The sequence below is a fragment of the Rattus norvegicus genome, chromosome 1 (genome assembly GCF_036323735.1).
Source record: "Rattus norvegicus strain BN/NHsdMcwi chromosome 1, GRCr8, whole genome shotgun sequence".
NCBI classification, from domain to species: domain Eukaryota; kingdom Metazoa; phylum Chordata; class Mammalia; order Rodentia; family Muridae; genus Rattus; species Rattus norvegicus.
Window position 1 is genome coordinate 254,170,140 of NC_086019.1, and position 21,399 is coordinate 254,191,538.

At 40.6% G+C, this 21,399-nt stretch overlaps 1 protein-coding gene across 19 annotated transcripts in view; it reads left to right on the forward strand.

Annotated features, from left to right (window-relative positions):
• Positions 1 to 21,399, forward strand: part of Btrc (beta-transducin repeat containing E3 ubiquitin protein ligase) — a 165,735-nt gene that overhangs the window by 11,055 nt on the left and 133,281 nt on the right. The window contains exon 1 of one of the 19 annotated variants that reach the window (XM_063268715.1): positions 14,377 to 14,418. Coding sequence (XP_063124785.1) covers positions 14,392 to 14,418 — 27 coding nt within the window. The 5' untranslated portion in view covers positions 14,377 to 14,391. 19 annotated transcript variants of the gene reach the window in all.

Genomic DNA, 21,399 nt, shown 5'->3' on the forward strand with positions numbered 1-21,399 from the left:
CAGGCTGGCCTCAAACTCAGGGATCTACTTGGCTCTGCCTACCAAGTGCTAGGATTAAAGTTGTGCATCACCACTGCCTGGCCTAAAATCATCAGTTGACTTTTAGGCAGGGTCTTTGTCCTAGACTGGGTTAGAGTGCATTCATTCACAAGGCTTCCTAGATTTATATGAGAAAGTCCCAGTGGGTAAAAAGCACTTGATATGCAGGCCTGATGACTTGAGTTCATCCCTGGAACCCTTGTTCAAAGCCTGGATGCAGCAGCTCCATCTGTAATCCCAGCACTCAGTGGTCAGATGGGAGGGAGTACTGAGCTTGGCAGAAATGAAAGACCCTGCCCAGCAAGATGATGGAAGGAGAGAACTGCCTTCTGACTTCCACATGTGCACCAGGTCACAAGTACCCACACAAACATGCACACACAGAGACACTAATAACAAAGAATTGAATGTATGAGGGAGGCAGAAGAGGTTAGGATAGTGCCTTGTGAACATTCTACTTGCTCTTGTTGACTTAAAAGGTGAGGGAGAGTGCCCTGAGCCAGAGAATGTGAGATTTAGAAACTGGGATATGGGCAAGCGAAGGCCTCTGGGATGGAACTGGATTCAACTCCAGGAATACCTTCATTCCAGGCTAGTCAACCATTTCATACGTCTACATACATAAGCTACTACCATGCATGTGGTATTTATTATATCAGCTATAGAAAATGAATACGGTTTTTCCAGCCAAAGACACTTAACTTTAATTGGTATGCATATGTGTGCTCATGCATGATTGTGTACACCTGTGTATGCATGCATTCATGTGCTTTGTTGCCCAGGACGAACTGGAACTCACCATCTTCCTCCCGAACTCTTTTAAGTAGTTGGAATTACAGGTGTGCACCTCTGTACCTGACTTCTGTTAACATTTTGAGGGAGTCTTGGAATAACACAAGTTTCAGATATATGTTACTTCTTCCTGCAACATGGAGAACAAATTGTTTTCTTATCATCAAACGCTGTAATACACATTTTCTGCATGCACAAATGCTGTATAACTCCAAACATCAAAATTTGGAAATTGGGCTGGGAAGATAGAACAGTGGATCCAAGGTTAGCCATACAAGCCTAACTTTGGGTCTCCAGAATCCACATGAAAGCCAGATGCAGTAAGAAGCCTGACTGTGTGTAATCCCAAGATACCTGTACAAGGAGATCGGAGGAAGAGACAGAATTCTCACAGGTCAGCTACTCTGGTGTTCCCAGCAGGAAATGACAAAAGAAACCCTGTCTTGAACAAGGAGAGTGAGGCCTGACATCTAGAATTGACATCCAGAACACCGTCTGAACCATGCTGCTCACATACACATACATACAGAGACATGTGAACATACACATGCATAGCCACATGCAGAGGTGCACATCATGTACAGATAGACATCATACACACACACTAAAAAATTGGAAATGAGCATGACGCAATACAGATACAGATTTGATCCTCAGACCTTAGTCAAATGTGGTCCATCCCAGTAATGCGTTTTATAACAAAAGGCTGCAGTCCAACATGGTATGATGTTATACACCTTTTGTTTTGTTTTTCAAGCCAGGGTTTCTTTGTGTATCCCTAGTTGTCCTGGAACCTCAAAACTCAGACCTGCCTCAAACTCAGAGATCCATCTGCCTCTGCCACTTTAGTCCAAGTGCTGGAGCTAAAGGTGTGTGCCGCCATATCCTGCTTATTGGTGCGCACCTTTCAATCCAGCCTCAGGAGACTGAAGCAGGAGGTTTCCAAGTTTCAGTTCAGATGTCAGCTTGGGCTTTATAATAGGTTTGAGACCATTCTAAGGTACAAAATGTGACTCTGTTCCCATCCTCTAAATGAACATTGACTCTACATAGTGAGTAAAATTGTCCTGACTCTTTAGTCTTTTTAAGTCTGGAAATGATTCCGTGATTTTCTTTGATGTTCATGACTGTGAGGCTAAGCCGGCTGTGGTGGCTTATACCTGTAATCCAAGCACTGAGATGCTCAGGCAGGTGAATTGTTGCAAATTTCAGTTCAGTGTTTGATACCTAATAAATTCTAGCTAAGCTTTAGCCTGGGCTAGAGAGTGAGGTCTTCACACACATGCAGTTCCAGACACTGGATGGATACGCAGCACTGGGAGGAGGATGTCAGTTACTCTCCCCTGTCACTCTCATTCTTTTGAGATAGAGTTTCTCTGAGTCTGAGTCTCACTTTTGCCTTTGACGACAGCCAGCAAGCCCCAGTAATCCTGTCTATAAAACCTGCACGGCAGTAGGGCTATAGGCTCCTGTGAGACCACTTTCACCTTGGGTGTAGAGATGATCCAAACCCAAGTTTTCTAGGTGGTTCATGTGGTTATAACTGCTGAACCATCTCTTCAGCCTAAGAGCCAGGTATAGCGGTATATGCCTGTAATCCCAGCATTTGGCAGGAGAACCAAGAGTTCAAGGCTAGCCGTGATTCCAATGTGCAAGCCTGTACTACATGAGATCCCATTTCAAAGCATAACCCAAACCAAAACCAACACTTCCTCCCAAAGAAGACAAACCGAACAAGGAAAAACATGGCTTCACTTGAATGATCAGTGTGCAAGAGTTTCAAACATTACTCCTAATGTTGTTACACAAGAACGGTAGCTTACTGTTCCCGCTCATTAGTGTTTTCTTCTACAAAATATAGAGCCTCAAAGTTACACTGGCAGAGTAGCCACTCCTAATCTCATGCTAATGTCTCTACTTATCTTTTAGAGACATTGAGGAAACAATTCCTGGTTCCCCAGAGTGCCTATCCATTGGACCATATCTACCACACCCCAGTCTCCTCCTGAGGGCTCACTGATTCCCCACCAGCAGCTCCAGCTCTTGCCCAGAGTTGAGGTTTTTTTATTTATTTGTCTCTGTTGTTTTTGAGATAGAGGCCCAATATAACTCAAGCTGGCCTCTTTCCCCTTCAGATACTGAGATTACAAGCATCCACCATCATACCAAGTTTAGAACAGAGATCTTAAAACCGTTCAGTTTTATAACTCATGAAATGGTAATTTATTTATTTATTTAGAGACAAGGTCTTACTGTATGTAGCCCTGGCCTTCTTGGAACTTGCTAGGTAGAGCAGGCTAGCCTTGAATTCAGAGATTCAGAGTACCCTGAGACTTTCTGTAGTTTTGTTCTGTTATTTGAGACATGGTCTCATTGGCCTTGAGCAGTTACTGTCTTCCTCTCTAGTCTCCCAGGTGGTAGGTAGACTTGCCAATATCTTTAAAGAGTTTTGTTATTGAATGTTCATGATTTTTCAGGTATGTGTAAGGTAAACTTGAAACTAATAAGTGATGTTTCAGTAGAAGTATCCTCAATATATAGATTTCAATATCTTTAAAATGTTCTCAGCCGTGACACTGAGAATGAGAGTCCCACTTAGCTTTTGGTAGTGTCTTTTTTTTTTTCCTCTTTGGTAGTGTCTTTTGTTCCTAGTTTGACTATTTATGGCTCTATATGTGTTTTATTTTAAGACAGTTTCCATAGGTAGTCAGGTTGGCCTGAAGTCACAGCGGTCCTCCTGCCTCATTGTGGAGTGTTGGATAGGCCTGTGTCTCCATGCCCATTTCTCAGTGGTGATCTTGAGCAAAGTGACCTCCTTCTCTTGACCTCACATGGCAGTGCATGATTTTGAAGAAGTTGCTTGTTCAGGGAACAAATTCAGAAAGCAATGGTGGCCTTTCTCCTGGGTAATGTGCTTCTTTGAAACTCCTCCCAGCCAGGGGCTTCTATGGTAGGAAGCAAAACTAAATGATAGGTAATTAAATGTTTAGTGTTTACTTTAGCTGGTTATTAGATTGAGGTTAAGCTTGCTTAATGAGTGGCTATGGAAGAAACGTGCTGTTTACAGTTGAGTGTGGGCTTGCAGGCCTTCGGTGTGTCACTCCCTTTTATGAAGCTGGAACATAATTTCCTTTTTTAATGATGGCGGAGTTCTAAGTTACTGAATCTGTTCTGATGGTGTTCCTTATGCCAGTCCTTTCTTTGCTACCATGTTTCAGGAAATAGTCTCCTCATTATAACTTGTTTCCATGGAGAATATAAACCACTTTGAAGCAGTTTCCAGTAATATATTGCTGCAGAAATAGATCGTCAGGTGGTGCTATTCAGGCTTAGTTTTCGTGTAATTTAGAAAAGGTGATTTAAGTAGAACATTTGGTGTATCTTTTTCAAATTGCAGTTAATTATAATGACAGTTAATTATGAGCTCCTTTTTACTCTTTTAGAATGTTGTCCAACTGTAACAAATTTGGCAGGATTTGAGTTAAAAACAGACAATTTAAAAGTCAAATGAATCAATTGAAAAGAATTCAGCCTCTAATAGCATTTTTCTTTCTTTTTCTTTTAAATCTCCAGCCTTATCTAGGCATCCACAATGCACAGGGTGGGACAGTGCACACTTAATCCTAGGGAGCAGGAAATAGGAATTCTGATCTCTAATCTTACTGTTCAGGAGACAGAACTCTGTGTAGCAAGTTCCAGGCCATCTAGAGCTACAAAGTGAGATCCATCTCAAGAACAAAAACAGCACGCATGGGGGTTGGGCAGGGAGGGAGAGGAAGAAACTGCAGGAATGATTTCAACTTTTATTGGACTTATAGATATTACATAGATATTTGTAGATTGACTTTGTGGTATTTTAAATGTGATCTTTTTACCTGACACAGACCTCATCAACAAACTGCTTAATCTTTGTTGTAGTATACATGGCCATCTAAAAAGTATATTTTGTTTGTTTTGGAAAGAGAAGAGTCTCATCATATAGCCATGGTTAGCATGAAAATTACTAACTAGACTAGCCGTTTTCCTCTTGTTTCTTCTTGCCTGGCAGTTTTTCTACCTGTACTTTCCAATTCCTAGGATTAAAGGTACACACTACCACATCTGACCTAAAAAGGATTAAGGTATTTCGTTTGTTTCTTTGAGACAGGGTCTCACTATGTAGTTCTGACTGCCCTAGAAAGCTGGTTTTGAACTCACAGAGATCCTCCTGCCTCTGCCTCACCAGTTCTAAGATTAAAGATATATTATTCTTAATTGCATCCCCTACCCCTTCTAAGAAAGGCTTTCTCTGTGTAGTCCTGGCTGTCCTAGAACTTGCTCTGAAGACCTGACTGGCCTCGAATTAACAGAGATCTGCACCCTCCCTAGTGCTGAGATTAAAGGTGTGTGTCACCACTGCCTGGCTCTTAAATGTATTTTAACAGTGCCTCATGGAGAAAGTAGTCACAATCTTGTGACAACATTCATATTTAGAAACTACTAGAAATAATAGGAATGAGGCAGTATTGGGAATAGACCCCAGAGCTGTACTCACTGAGTGTGTGCTCCAGCACTAGCTACATCTCTAGCCCTCAGACCTGTTCTCCCTCAGTGTATCATCAAATTGTAGGTTCAACACATAAGAATTTAAGAATTCTGCCAAGCAACTGAAACATGGGTCCAGATAGATTATAGATTTTGAAACAGAAGCCTGAGTAAGATGCTCACATGTTTTTTTCTCAGAGAAGCTTCTTTAAATGGTTCTGTTAAGTATAGGAATGTTCTGATGATTATCTTTTTAATTAAAATGAGAAATCTTTGTTTAAAGTGGCATTCGTTTTTTTACGGCCTGTTACAGTCTCTGTAACAATCATTTCTTAAGTCTGAACGTTTTATTTCCAGGAATCCATTTATATAAAACTATGTTTAGACTTAATTAAGGAACGATTCTTACAAAGCTTGTAAATAGCCAAGGAAAGAGACCGGAAATCAAACTGACGCTCACATTTAACCAAGTGGCTGTTACAAGGTATGTAATAAGCCATAAAAGACAATAAAGCCCTTTTATAAGACTTCATATTTTTTGATCCTTGTTTTCAAAGGTATTTAAGACAAATATCAAAGCTTTACACACTGGTGTGGACCAGTGGTAACTTCTTTGGTTTATAATGACAATGGAGGAGCCCTACCTGTCTTGTTCATGATTTCTTTGAAATCCCGGAGACTGGGCTAGTTTAGACTACAATGTAAATTTTACATCGTGTTGTAGTGTTTCCCAGGTTCAGCTTTCTGGACATCATAAGACATCGAATAAGTTGCTTAATTGCTTTGAGTCTGATTGTCTACTTCTGTGTCAAAGAATGCCTAAGAGGATAAAGGGAAATTTTAAGTATGAGAGTAGTTTGGAAATTATAAAGGACTCTAAGTATCTAAAGTAACGTTTCCCATAAAGACAGACCAGTATAACAGCATCCCTCCCCGCCCCTTCAGGTGTTTTATTAGGCTTTCATGGCAACTCTTACATTGATTTATATCCATTGTCATCTGCAGGCTTAGATTTTTCACAACCTACTTCAATGATGGTTCTTTAATGCTTCAACCTCCCTTCTAGCTCACCATCCACCAGAGGTAGTGGGAAGCAAAGGTTAGTAGGAAACGGGGGTTCAGAAACAGTTCTTTGGGGTGATTCCCTCTTCATTGTCAGCAATTCAGTTCTCTAGCAAACATCAGGAATCAGCAGGAGCAGTCCAGTTCACTGGGCAAACACTAAACATCAGTCAGTAGCACTGGCTTGATCCAGAAGAAGCCACGAGGCTCTGCCAATGAGCATGAGTCCCAAGGAAGCAGCGAGAAGCAGCTGGAATACCACCAGAAGTTCTTTGGTGCATTTCTCTCCACGAAGTCAAGACAAGCGAAGATCAGTGAAGAAAGCAAGACAAACCATTGCAAGACGTGAAGGCGGTGTCAGTGACGCCCAACAAAGACCAGCAAAAGTCGCAAGGCAAACCAATGCAAGAGCATTGTCCACCATCTGCTGGTTATATTTATTATACTCTTTCCAAACATAATGTGTCCTCTCAAGCTTCTACTCCAGCAAAACATCACATGCCTTTTCACCAGGCAGTTTCCAGAACAATACTGTGTTTCTGTTCTCAGCAAAACATCTTCTCATACATAAGACAGTTCCCAGAAAAACATCACAGTACAGAGCTGAGTCTCCAATGGAACCAGAGATTCCTACTTCAGTCATCACATCAGGGAGCAAAGCAGTGCACAAGCAGACATCACATTGGAGCCGGACTGATACATCTGAATCTTCAGTCACTGGGAAGAGAGAAAGTCTTGGGGAATGGGCTTTTGAAACCTCGAAGCCCAGCCTGAGTGACACAATTCCTCCAACAAGGCTACACTTTCTAATCCTTTCAAATAGTGCCACTCCCTGGTGAACAAATATTCAAATCTGTGATATGAGCCTTTGGGGTCCATTCTCATTCAAACCACCACAAGGGTCTCTACATAGCCCTGGCTGTCCTGGTATTCAATATATAGACCAGGCTGGCCACAAAACTCGATGACTGTCTACTGGGATTACAGTTCCTATTCCCAGTTGTCTCAGTAATGTCCTCTCTAACCCCAACCCCAGCCCCAGCCCTAATGCTGAGGATCTGATTGAGGTCTTTCTATGTGCTGTGTGTATCTTCTCATTCTGAGCTGCATCTTTTCTTAAATATTCAGGAAAGAGGGCTGGGGATGTAACTCAGTTGGTAGAGTTCTTGGCTAGGTAGTGTGCGGAAGCTCTAGGCCTAGTCTTCAGAGCTGTACCATTTGGGCATAATGACACATTCCTGTAATCTCATCACTGGGGATGTAGAGGCAGGAGGATCGGAAGTTCAAGGTTCTTGATCAGAGGATCAAGTTCAGCTTAGAGCTACATGTTTCCTGGGATAGATGATAACCTGTCTCAAAGACTTTTCTGACACAAATAAAAAACAAACACAGGAGTAAATTATGTCCTGTGTACCGTCTCTTTAGTCTTTATCTATTGACAGTAGTCCCTCAATATGGTTTAATTATGAAATTAACATTTTTTTTGGAACTTGTCTCTTTCTGTATCCTAGTCTGACCTGAAGCTGGCAGTTCTCCTTGCTGTCTTAGTCTTTCCCGTGCCAGGGATATAAGTATAGACCATCGTCCTTGGCTTCTGAGATTCCAGCTTTTCTTGTAGAGTCTGGAGATAGTCTTATAGAATGCCCCATGTCTGGATTCTCTAGTTCTTCATGATTGATTTTATTTAAGAGTTGTTAGCAGGAATGTGTATTGTAGTTGCATAGTGTGCTATACCAGAAGCTACATGATGTCATTTTGTTCTGTCATTGGTAATGTGACGTGATCTTCCTATCAGGGGATTGCTTACCTCACATTTTGAAAGATATCACCACAGAACACCATCCCAGCTCCTCTTTAAAGACTTTTAAGAAAGATTTATTTTGGGGGATGGAGAGATGGTTCAGCAGTTAAGACAACATGCTGCTCTTGCAGAGAACCTGAGTTCCCAGCACCTGTATCTGGTGGTTTACAAATGCCTGTAACTCCAACTCCATGAGGATCCAAGACCTTTGACCTTAGGTATCTGTACTTGTATTGACCCCAGATAGACTTATATACATAATTAAAAATAAATCTTATTTGCATTTATGTGTGTGTGCATGCGCATTTGTTTATAAGAGTGTATGCCATGTGTATGAAATGCTTGTGGAGGTCAGAAGAGTTAGAGGTAGTTGTGAGCAGTTGGATATGCGTGCTGGGAACCAAACTTGGATCCTCTGGAAGAACAAAAGTACTTTGAACCATTGAGCACTCTCTCCTGCTCTAACTTAAAAATTAGACTTTCATTTGTGAGTCTGGAGTTGGGCACCACTGTTGTATAAAGGAGAATGAGTGCTCAGATGAGGAAGGACGGCTGATTTTTATAGACAGGAAAAGGCTGAGGAAAGCAAAAGCAGTAGAGAAACGGCTATTGCTTCAGAGTGACATTCCTTATAGGGTTAATACAGGAGACTTTCTCATGCTGGCTCGGGTAAACTGAACTTGATTTTGTTGAGCCAGTCTGTCTGTCTCTTAACTAGAAGGCCTTGGTTTTCTATGTTTAGTTGAAGATAGCCCTGTGCTCTTTCTCAGTCCTGGAATTACAAGGAGGTGCTACCATGTCTGACTTCTCCTCCATTGACCTTCTTAATTAAAAACAAGCAAACAAAAGCCTTATATTGTCTGAGAGTGCATGTTTCATGTGTGTGGAGACAGAGGACTGACTGCTCTTGGGAATCTGTACCTTGTCTGCTGCCTCATTAAGGCATCTCTCTTGTTTCCCGCTGGGCTTCCTACTTAGGCTGGAGTGAGGAGGCTTAGAAAAACCTAAGCCGACTTTATTTAGGTTCTTCAACACTTCAACCCCCCTTCTAGTCCACTGACCAGACAGAGGGGAAAAGGAAGGTTCTAAGAATAGGGGGTTGTGGACCTGTTTAGAAGTAAAGTAGTTCTTTGGGGCAATTCCACTCATGGTTGTCTGGATACCAGCAACCCTGTCCAATAGCAAACACCAAGCATGGATCAGTAACATGATCCAGCAGAATTCACAAGACTACACTAAATCTGTGCATGTCAGCAGAAGCGATACGAGTCAGCCGGAATACCACAAGAAATTCTTTGGTGAGTTTCTCTAGGAAGTCAACACAATCGAAGATCAATGAAGAATCGAGACCAATGAAACTTTGCACTGCCAGTAGTGCAAGAAGGTCCTTTCACTGTCTGTGGGTTCTACTTATACTGTTTCCAAACATTTCTCAAGAATCTGCTTTAGCAAAACATCCTCTCACAAGACAGCTTCCAGAAAAAAATCACATGACACAAGTGAGTTTCCAAAGAAACCAGGAATTTCTACTTCAGCAGTGTCTTATTACACCTGCTTTTTTTGTGTGGGTGGGTTCCTGGGACCACACTCAGATTATTGGGTTTGTTTAGCAAGTGCTTTTATCCACAGAGCTACCTCACAGACCTCCATATTGGCCCTTTTCGGAGTTCAATTTGGTACCTGACATGGATGATATATGGTCTAGTGTGCTGGTCTGTCAAAGAAATAGTGGTCTCTTCTACTTGACAGCATATCTGTAACTAATAAGTTCAACACATTGAACTTGGAGATGGTATGAATATCTTGTTTTCCAAAACTGTTACACTCAGTGGTCTTGGCATCATTGATGGTTCTGTCATTAACCAATTTATTTTTAGGGAGTTCTAAATCTTTTCTTTTTAAATCCTTGACTTTGAAATGTTGGCTTCCTATTTTAGGAAGACATTGTATGGACTTAACTCTCTATATTGTTTGTTTGTTTTTTTTTTAACTCAGACCAATTAAGATTAAATTTAAATGGTTATTAACTTAAAAATGTATGTTTTCTCTGCTTATATGTCTGTGTTGTACAGTGCCTTAAGAGGCTAAAAGAGGGCAACTGGAGTTAAAGTTTCGGTCTGCCATGTGGGTGATGGGAATTGAACATGTGTCCTCTGGAAAAGCAGCCAGTGCTTTTAACCACTGGGCCATTCCTCCAGCTCACATTTATTACTGCTTTTGGACTGGCGTGTAGGTGCTACCGTGCATGTATGTGAGTCAGAGCACAGTCTGGGAAGTTAGTTCTCTTCCCATCTTACTGTGGGCTCTAGAGATGGAACTCAGGTAGTCAGGCTTGCTTAGCAAGTGCTGTTTACCTTCAGAGGTAACTCGGCAGCCTGGAGATTACATTTTTGCATCACGATTGACATGCTGCATGCTTGATTTGTAGAAGTAACTTTTATTCTCCTTTTGTCTAGGAAGCTTACTGCTTCTGTCTGCTAACCTAGGCCTAGTTCTGGAAGCTTCCAGCCTCTGTCCAATCTTATCTAGGCCTAGAATGTTTTCAGTTTCTAAGATTTGCTGCAGAATCAGCTCACCCTTTCTAGTTTTTTTCTGAACTCTAAGCTGGCTGGTTCACTCCGCTTTTCTGGCTCAAGCTCCTCTCCCAGCTCACTTATTCAATCTGGATTTTTTTTTTTTTTTGGCCTCTGAATTACTCTGCTTGATCTCAAACTAACTCTAGCAGACTTTTCTAATCTCGTGACTCCTGTGTTCTTTCTGTTTTTACCTGTGTCTAGCTTGTTCTCTCGTTAATTTATCTCTGAAAAATCTCCTGGGAAAACTGCCTCCTCCTCTCTCTCTTGCTACTCTACTCTCCCTCTCAACTCTACTGTTCTGTTCTCCATTAACTGTACTGTATTTCTCCTGTACTGTTCTCTATTCCTCTACTTTTTGTCTCACCCTTAGCTTCCCGTTCCTCTCTCTTCTCATGAGAGTTGGGCATAATCCTATTCTGTCAAATCTATCTCTGATTCATCACTTTTTCTGCCACTCAAACATCACTTTCAAGCATGGATGCTGTTTCTACAAATTAACGTTAGCCACAGGGTGTGTGCTAAGGGCTGAACCACATCCTAACTAAAAACAGGTTCTTATATATTTGTGTGTGTGTGTGTGTGTGTGTGTGTGTGTGTGTGTGTGTGTGTGTAAAAATATATATATGTATATTTGAGATAGAGTTCAGGCTAGCCTGGAACCCACTTTGTAGCTCAGGTTGGCGTTAACTCAGACTATTGTCTTGCATCAGCTAGGATTATAGGCATGAATCAATCACTGCTCAGCAAATGCTTGATAATTGTTATGCATTTATCAGAGAGATAGAAAATGTGTGTGTGTGTGTGTGTGTATGTGTGTGTGTATGTGTGTGTGTGTGTGTGTGTGTGTGTGTGTGTGTGTATGTGAAAGAACTACTATATATGCCTGATTGCTCTGGAATATATAGGGGACCTTCCTGCCTCTGCCTCCTTAGTTCTGGGATTGTTGGTATGAGCCATTACTCCCAATAAGTTTTAAAAATTACATTTGTGTTTATGTATGTACAAGGGACATAATGTGCCGTTGCTCTCTCTACTATGTGGAACCCTGAGTTCAAACTCCGGTGGTCAGGGTTGGTGGCAGCCATCTTTACCTGCTGAGCCAGCTCAGTGCTCCTAAATCTTTATCTTTAATGAAAAGATTAGTAAGGCAGATGTGCTTGTAATCTCAATACTCTGGGCACTGAGGCAGGAGGATTGCAAATTTAAGACCACTCGAGGCTTCATCCCTAACAAGATCCCACCTCATAAGCAGTAGCAGAAACAGAAGACAAAGCATCACTTAAGCTCCTTAAAGAAAGGACTAAAATTTAAGGAGTCATTAACACTGCCCGGAGAGCTGTGGGGCTCTTCTGGACTTGCCTGTTCTGTAAGTCTGTGTGTTGCACCATTTCCTGGCCCTGCTGCTGGTCTGGGACTACACTTTCAGAATCACTGGTTTCTATAGGCCAATGCATTGCTTGTAGTATGTGATTTTGGGGAACTTTCCCCCTCCCTAGCTCTACCAGAATAGTGGGACTGTAGTATATTAGATTAAGTTGAAGTTTGTATTAGTAGATTTTTGACTAATACTGGGAAAATTTTAACAACTGGTTAAATTACTGAATTAGGACCTCATTAGCCCAGCTAATCCAAAGCAGACTATGTTGTAATGAAAATGGTAATAGGTTATTTTAAAACTTATTATAGCACTTAATATTTGTTGAATCTTTGTACTGTGATCTCTGTTTTGACTAATTTGGCTAGACATCCACAGTCATCAGTTTGGGCTTTCCAAGTGTGTAAGTGATCTCTGCATTCTCTGTAGCAGCTTGGTTGGGTTACATCTGTGTGATTAAGCAAGTGGAAAATTTGTCATGTCACTGGGATATTTCTGCCTTTATAGAAGTTAGCTGGCTGGCCCTTCTCCTTTGCTTCCTCTATTAGAAATGCTATAAACATCAGAGAGAAGAGGATGGCCTTAATATTTGCTTCTCCAACTAAGTCACAGCCTTGAAGCAGCTGTTTCTTTTCAAACAAGAAGTTTAATTTCACGCCCTGATTAGTGCTGGTGTGTGCAGGTGGATATTTCTTTTATGCAGCTACACTGATCTGCCCTTGCAAATTACTTGCCAGTCAGCAGAGCTGTAGTTTCTTATATGTAATTGCTGGTGAATTATAGTTCTCATTAGTAAGTTTTGTGCCTTTTCAAGAAAATATTACCGATTTATGAGGTAGGGGTGTGTCTCAGTCACTATTTTGGCCACACTAATAGTTTTTTTGTTTTTTTTTTCTCAAAGCCCAAGAATTTGATGAACTTAAATTAACAGCCCAAATTAATTAGGAGTAGGAGTCAGATCTTGTCTCCAGTTCATTAAAAAAAAAAAATGTACTCAGGATCTAGTAAATGCGATTCCTTGTAGGGAAGCCCTAAAAATAAATTGTCTTACTGAGGAGTAAAATGTTTTATAGTCAATATTTGAATGTGCAGAGAAGCTTAAAGAGCAGGAAGGTAAACTGAGGAAAGGTGGGAAAGATTTGAAGTGCAAGGATGGTACTGAAATTTATTTATTTAGACAGAGTCTTATTATGTAGCTCTGCCTGGGCTGGAGAACTTACTAGGTGGACCAGGCAGACTTTGAGCCCAGAGATCCTCTGTGTCCACTATGATTAAAGGCATGGCCACCATGTTTAGCTGTTATTGAAGCTAAACATTTTTAAATATTTGTAAAGATGTATATTTATTTTTTATGGGTTTGTTTCTCTGTGTGAGTATAGTGTACCATATTTGTGCAAGTGCCCATAGAGACCAGAAAATGTCAGATTTGTAAGAGCTTGGCTGTGAGCCATCCAGTATGGGCGCTAGGAACTTAACTCAGCTCCTTTGCAAGAGCAGCAAATGCTCTTAGCTGCTGAGCCCCCCCCCCCCCCTTTTCTTCCTTGGAATAATTGTCGTTGCTGTTGTTGAGGTGGTCTCACTACCTCGCCCTGTGACTTTCTAAGGAGACTAGGCTGGCCTTGAACTCACAGAAATCTTTCCAGAGTGCTGGGATTAAAGGCATGGATGGCTACCTTACTGGCTGATAATTGAATATTTAGTTGCTTAACTGCCATGGAACTGAAAGGATACTGAGGTTTGAGCCTAAGATATTTACATGCTAGGCATGTGCTAGACCATTGACCTAGACCCTTATTCCCTTAGCATTTTAAAACAAGATGGACTTTTATTGGATTTGAATCAAGGATAAGTACAATTAATTAGAAGGAAGCATAGTCTAGTTTTGGTGTGTCTGATCTAGACCATTTTATCTAGAATGAAACCAGGTTCTCACGGGTCATAAACTTGAGGTATTTGGAGGATCATCTAATTCAAGGCATCCTAACCTTTTTTGGTCACAGACTGCTCTGGATGCAGCAAGATCCTCTCCTGTGTCACATTTTGCACACCATTTCAGAAGATCAGCAATCCCTGAATCCCATGTGTAGATCCTAGTTAATGCCTCCCACACCAGCCTCATTTCTTTATCTCTTTATTGTTGGGTGATATTTGTTTTGTTTCTGAGACAGGGTTTCTCTGTGTAGTCCTGGCTGACCTGGACTCCTTCTGTAGACTCATTATGTATGGCTTCAGACTCACAGAGACCTGTGGTAAGAATTCTGGGTTATGCTTTCTTTAAAAAAAGAAATTTTATAAGAACATGTTTTCGTTTTGATCCCCCAGGTATGGGGGCAGGGGTGGGGATATGAGGCTGCTTCAGACTTTGCAACAGTTGACTATGATTTGCCTCATGCCCTAACCGAGGCATAGTTTTGCCAGCTGCAGATAGTTTCTGCAAATGTGTGATGTTTTGAAATCTGGGAACTTTTCAGAGGGTGTGTAAATGCTAGAGCCCTGATAGGTAGTATAGGTCGCTGTTGGTTGTTCAAGGGAGTTGGTTGTAATTTGTTAGTAGTCATGCTCAAAGAAGCAACAAGAAGAAAGAAATTAGATCCAGCTCCCTCCCCCCACTCTCTCTCTCCCCCCCCTCTCTCTCTTTCTCTCTCCCCCTCCCTCTCTCTGCCACTCCCACCCCCATTCTCCTTTTTCTCCTATCTAGTGAAGAGGCGGGGGATAAAGGTGGAAAAAAGTAGACCCCACGAAGTAGCAAAGACCAGCTACAAGCAAAGGAGAAACAAGAAGAAAGAAATTAGATTTAGAAATCTCTCTCTCCCCCCTCTATCCATTTTTCTCTTTTATCTAGTGATAGGGGGTGAGAGAGGGTGGGGGTTGGGATGGGAAAAAGAACCTGGGAAGTAGCTAAGAATGGCTACAGAGATCTACCTGTCTCTGTCTCCCAAGTGCTGATATTAAAGGGGTGCACAACTATCACCCAAGTGTGTGTTGTGTTTTTTATCATTTGTTGATAATTATCATTTCAGTACAACTAGTTATGACTATTTTAATAAGGGTTTGACTATATGGTCTGAACTTCATCATAAAATATCATTTTGAGAAGCTAATGAAATGTTGAGTGTGTTGTTTGATAGTGTCACAGAAAATGGTGGAAAGATGACTTGGCTGGTGGTTATGAAAAATGTCTTCCTGGAACATCCTGTTCTTAATATTCTCATTCCCCTAGCTGCTCAGGCAAGCAGCCACAATTTATCCCTGTCTACAGTGATGGAATTTTTCTTGTCAAGAACATGTGGATAGACACACTTAAATCCTTTGATTCTTGTCCTACTGATATTTCCAGGATATGTCTGCTTTTATCAGTTTTATTAGAGAAATGGCATGACCAAGCAGATGCCCAGCAAGGTCAGTTTACCCCAGTGAGTGCACTTTACATCTAGGGGCGATTGAAATAAACTATTCTATCAAGGTCAGCCTTAAACACTGTCAGCATGTTCTGTTATTTATACTCTGCAGTCTGGGAGACTGGGAAACATTTATCTTCTTCTCCTTTTCTGCATGCTCTTAGGTATCAGCCCTGGGAATGCTGTCCACCCACTTAGCTCATTCAGCAAAGGCAGTGTGTGATTTTTCTGTCAGCAGCACACCCTGCCCCTAGACCTGGTTAGAATTCCATCTTATAAACCCCTCACGCCTCTTGAAAAAACAGTTTTAGGTTATCAGTAAAGCGTATCAAGGAATATTTTCTTATTTAAAAAAAGGCAATGGAGTTAGAAAGACTTAGGGGTGTAGTCCAAGGTCAGGTGATGACAGATTGCATTAGAGCCATATTTCCCAAGTGTAAGGCTGGCTGGAAGTCTTTCAACCTTGTGTTTAGCTTGTAGTGGCTTGAAGCTTTCTGTATCAGAAGCTTATAAAAATAGCCCCTTTTACATTTCCAGCTCTAATCTCAGTAGAATTTGGGTGTATTTGGTGTGAGGAAGGGATTCCATCACATTTCTTTCTCATACAGGCATCAGTGACCTCCAACACTACTTTTTGGAAGAATCTGAATTCTCTGCTGGTCTGCAGTGTTCTCTGCATCAGAAGTCCTGTCTTAAGATGTATATTGGTTTGTTTCTGAACTCAGTATATTGTCCTGCTTATGACTTTCTGAGAAAGATCACTGTATAGTGACCTGGAACTCGCTCTTTACACCAGACTGGCCTAGAACTCTAAGAGATCTGCCTGCTTCTGCCTTCCAAATGCTGGATTTAGGGTGTCTAGCACCATGCCCAGCTGTCTAGGAGCTGGAGAAGGCTCAGTGCTCAAGAGCACTGGTTGTTCTTTCCAGAGGTGCTGAGTTTAATTCCTAGTAACCACAGGCTGGCTCAGACCACCTATAATGTGATCTGATGCCCTCTTCTGTCATGCAAACAAACAAATAAGTAAAACTAAAAAAATAAATTTTCACTTGTTTATTGCGTATGTCTACACACACACGGTATGTCACTGCACATGGAGGTGTGGAGGTCATAAGACAGTTTGTATGAGTTGGTTCTCTCCTACTATGTGGGTCCTAGAAATCAAACTCAGCTTTTTCAGAGTAACTGAAAACATCCTTACCCACTGAGCCATCTCACTGTTTCTTGAGACAAGGTCTTACCATATAGCCCAGGCTGGCCTTGAGCTTGGGACCTTCCTTACCCAGATAAAAGGTATTATAGGCCACCAAAGCAAACCCCTCTCCCTAACTCTTTTAAAGTTTCTAGCACTTGATTTCTTCTAAGTTTTCTGTTCTATCTAAGCAGCTTTCAAACTTTCAAAGTTGCTCTGAGCTTAAGATGGGACTTTGAAAGAAACATATTTGAAGTCCTGGAAGATATGTTCGAGTTAGAAAAGTGGTTCTAAAAATAGAAAAATATTTTCAATATGAGAACTACTTTTTAGGAACTTATTACTTTGGAATATATATAAAGTTTAATCATCTTGTAATAAGAGGCTTACTATATGTTTGTGCTAAAATGTGGTGCTCTAACAGCTTTTTAAAGGTTTATGTTAATCAAGTCAAATGTTATGATAATACAGAGTAGAAATTTACCTTTGTTTTTAGTGGTTTCAGCTTTTATGGGTCAGGCTTTATAAAACATTCCTCATTCATCAGATATTAGTTGGAGTTGATTCAGAGAGTAGAAAAATGGAAAAAACTCGTATGTTCCTTAATTTGCTAAATTCTACAACAGTGAAGCTAAAAACCTTGCTATCTAAATCAATAGCCTTTTAAGCCATCTGAATTATTTTGAGCACCCATTCTAAGCAGTTCGTGTGTGTGTGTGTGTGTACGTGTGTGTGTGTACGTGTGTGTGTGTACATATATACATGTGTATTTGTGCATACTCAACCAATTTGAATCCATCTAGAAACCACCATGAGTATTTTCTTCAGTTGATTACTACCTTATTTCTTCACATCTGTCTGTCTGTCTGTCTGTCTACCTACCTACCTTACTTGTTTTGTGACACTCTCACCTGACCTGGATCTTGGTTCTTTGCTGAGGCTAAAAGGTCAGTGAGCACTGATTTACCTGTGTCTGCCTCTCCCTATAGCTATGCCCAGAGCTTTACCTGGGGCCAGTGCCCACACTTAGCTTCCAGGGTTGACGCAGAAGCCTCCCTAGCCCACAACAGAGCTTTTCATTTGTTTTCAACTGAAAGAGAATGGGTAACACGGGTTCACTTGTCACCCATTTGTGTTGGGGCACTTTAGTATTCTACACACCTGTTAGATAAGTGACACAAGGTCATCCAACACCAGACCATGGGAACCATTGTCAATTTGTAATTATGGAAATTAGAAAAAACCACCACCACTTGTACACTTTTGCCACATGGTGAATTTTCTGGTTTGTTTGGGATACAGAGTGAGACCTTATCTTAAAATCAGACCGGGCTGGAGAGAGGGCTCTGCTCTTTCAGAGGACTTGCTGTTCTTCCAGCTGATGGCTTAGGTCCTCAGCATCGTGAGGGGTGGCTCAGGATATAACACCAGCTCCACACGCACATGCGTGCGCGCGCGCGTGCGCGCGCACATATACACACACACACACACACACACACACACACACACACACACACACACACACGAAAACCAAGCTAACCAAACAAACAGTAAAATGGCAAATGAGCTTGAGGAAATGATTGTTGTGAAGAACCTTAAATTTGTTTTTTCATACTCAGGTTTGGTTAAGTAAATTGTAATTTTCAGTTCATTGCATTCTACAAATTTTATTGAATTATATAAGCTGTGATTAAAATTAAAATGTGCCTTGTTAATATGTGAAAATTCTCTCTAGCAAAAATAGTACAATATTATAAATAATCTTCTCTATGCCTGCAGGGAACTAATGGGAATTTAGTAGCATTTGCATGTTTTTAAATAGGAGCGTTATTTATGTTTTATTTGTGAGCAGTAAGTATGTGTGTCTTACTGCTCATGTGAATGTGACTTTATAGGACTGTTGGGGGGTGCTTTATTTTTGTGTACTGATAAGGGATCCAATTTCATGATACATCTTAAAAAAACATACCAGTTCCTTCCTTCATTTGTTTCTTCTGCCTCTGTACACATATGGGGTATGAATGTGCATGTGGAAATCAGAGGACAGCTGGAGAGGTTGGTTCTCTCCTTCCACCGTTGTAAGAACCAGGGATCAAACTCAGTGTGTTGGCTTGGCAGCAAGCACCTTTACTTTCTGAACCGTCTTGTCAGCCTCAAAATCTGATTATAATTTTATGTTACCAATTTTGAACAGAAACTGCCTTTTCTTTGACCTTTTTGAGTGTTTTTCTTATGAGTGAGCTTTTGTAAACACTAGTTATGCCATAAAAGTATTTAAACTAAGTTTCTGCAGGGTGGTCCTACCATAGAAAACCTTGATTGTGAAGTTAAATGGCAGTTAGCAAGTAAAAGGCCCACTGCTGTCTCTGTGGTACTTACAGCAAGTGAAGTTGGATTAGCACAGCAAAGGATTTAGAACTATTTCTTTTTTACTTAGAAGAAAAATATAGATTTATTTATTTTATGTGTATAAGTGTTTTATTTGTGTGTATGCACCTGCAGCATATATATATTCCTGGCATAGGCAGAAATCCGAAGAGAGCCGTTAGTCTCCTGGATCTCTTCCCCTTCCCTTCCCACACACACCCTTCTCCATCCCCCAATTCTTTTTTTTTCCTCCTATGTATAGCTCTGGATGCCCTGGAACTTGATCTGTAGACCAGGCTGGACTTAGACTCAGAGTGCTGGGATTGAAGGTGTATACCACTATGCTTGTCTTTTTCCTGGACTCTAACTGCAGAACCAACTCTCCAGCCCTTTACCTGATTTTATTCTTGATTCTTCTACTTGGGCCAGGTATTACTGGACACTCTATTACAGCTCACAATTGTAGTGGTGTTGCTATGTTTTGATCGGAGAACTATGTACCAAAACCAGTCACTGCTACCTGTAAACTAGGTTTGACAAGATAGATGTTAATTCTGCTTATTTATTTTAAAGTATTTTAATTAAAAAACATTAAATTAGATTTTAAAAATACCATCTTTTTTATGTGTGTGGGAGTTTTGCCTCTGTATAGCACATGCACACCAGGAGAGGCTGTGGGAGCCACTGGAACAGGAGTTGTCGATGGTTAGTTAACTACCGTGTGTTTGTTTGGAATCAAATCCTGGGTCCTCTGGAAGAGCAGGCAGTTTTCTTAACTACTGAACCATCTCTCCAGCCTCTAGATGTTGTTTGGTTTTATATGATAAAAGTACTTAATGAAAGTAACTCTTCCACCAAGATTTTAAAATTGGGTACTAGATATTTAATTAAAATTTCTATATAAATTCCATTATTTGATTTCTTTATAGGGAAATCCAGTGTCCTTAAGAGCACAACCCTAAAACAAAGTTGTTACACGTTGGAGAAAGCAGAATGACTGTGTTGTTATGACAAATCAAATGGGGAAAATGAAAACAGCACAGATAAGCTGCATCCTGTTGTCATAGTAACCATAGTGTGAGATGATTAAGGCTGGTTGAGAAAGGATGGATTACAGTTTTAGTTTGTTGAAAGTAAGTGAAATAAAAGGTGGGGGATATGGTTTAGACACAAGCTAAGTCTGGTGCCTCGAGTTGCTAGTATCATTGTATACAGATGACTCTTGGTTCTTTCTGATTATATTTTAACTGTGTTGTCTCAGATCATAGAAAAATGGAACAAAGGAAAGGTGCATGTAGTAACCGTATGAAAAGGCTGTGAGTGAGTCTTATTCATGTTGTTGACAAACTTAGAAAGAAATCAGTTAGACATTTTTATTCCTAAAATGATATTTTAAGTATTACTTTCTCCCATTTCCTTTTCTTCATTTCTCAGCTAGTGCTTAGTTTTCATTCCTTTTCATCTTCCTTGTAACATTTTAGTCATGAGTGGTAAACCGTAACACAAATGTCTATGGTCATGGCAGTTTATAAAACCTTAGATGCAGCATTTTGACTGCATATGAACAGATAGATTTGGTGGTAAAATATAAGCATCTTAATGTGTGTAAAAAATTAAATTTATTTCTGTCTTTCAAACTTTGTAATCAAAGGTTAAGTGTAATTTTAAATGTCATTATTTCTTTTACGACTTTTATTCATGCATCAAAGCAAACATGCTTCATCCAGCAGAGTGAGACGTGTCAGGAATAATCCTGATGGACGCTGCGCTCTTTGTTCCGCAGCTGGCTGCTTGCACAGGTCTCTGTGGTAATGGAATTGGCATGTCTGTATTAGAGTATTGATCTCTGCTGCTTTGTAGGTACCGTGTACAAAGTTGCCCAGTTACAATGTATTAAAGTACTTTAAGAGCAGTTTATATTACAAATGAGATGGAGTTCTGCAAGACTAGGCACAGACACATGCTGTAAATATCCATAAAACTGTAGATTATTTTTCTAAAAATTCACATCTAAAATGCTCTTGTTTTCACCAATATCATTGCAAATAATTGAACATTACCTGAGCTGGAACTGCCTACTTTAATGTCATCCCTCTTACCCTTGGATACAGTTTATGTTTGTACTATTGTTGTTGAAGCAAAGTTAGGTTTTAAATAGAAATAAAGAGTTGTATTTGCTTCAGATTTAGGAGAAGGTGCCTAAGTGATCTCTCTTGCTCTTTCTCTCTGGAAAAGGACAGTACATGCCCAAAACTTGGTACAGACTTCCCAAG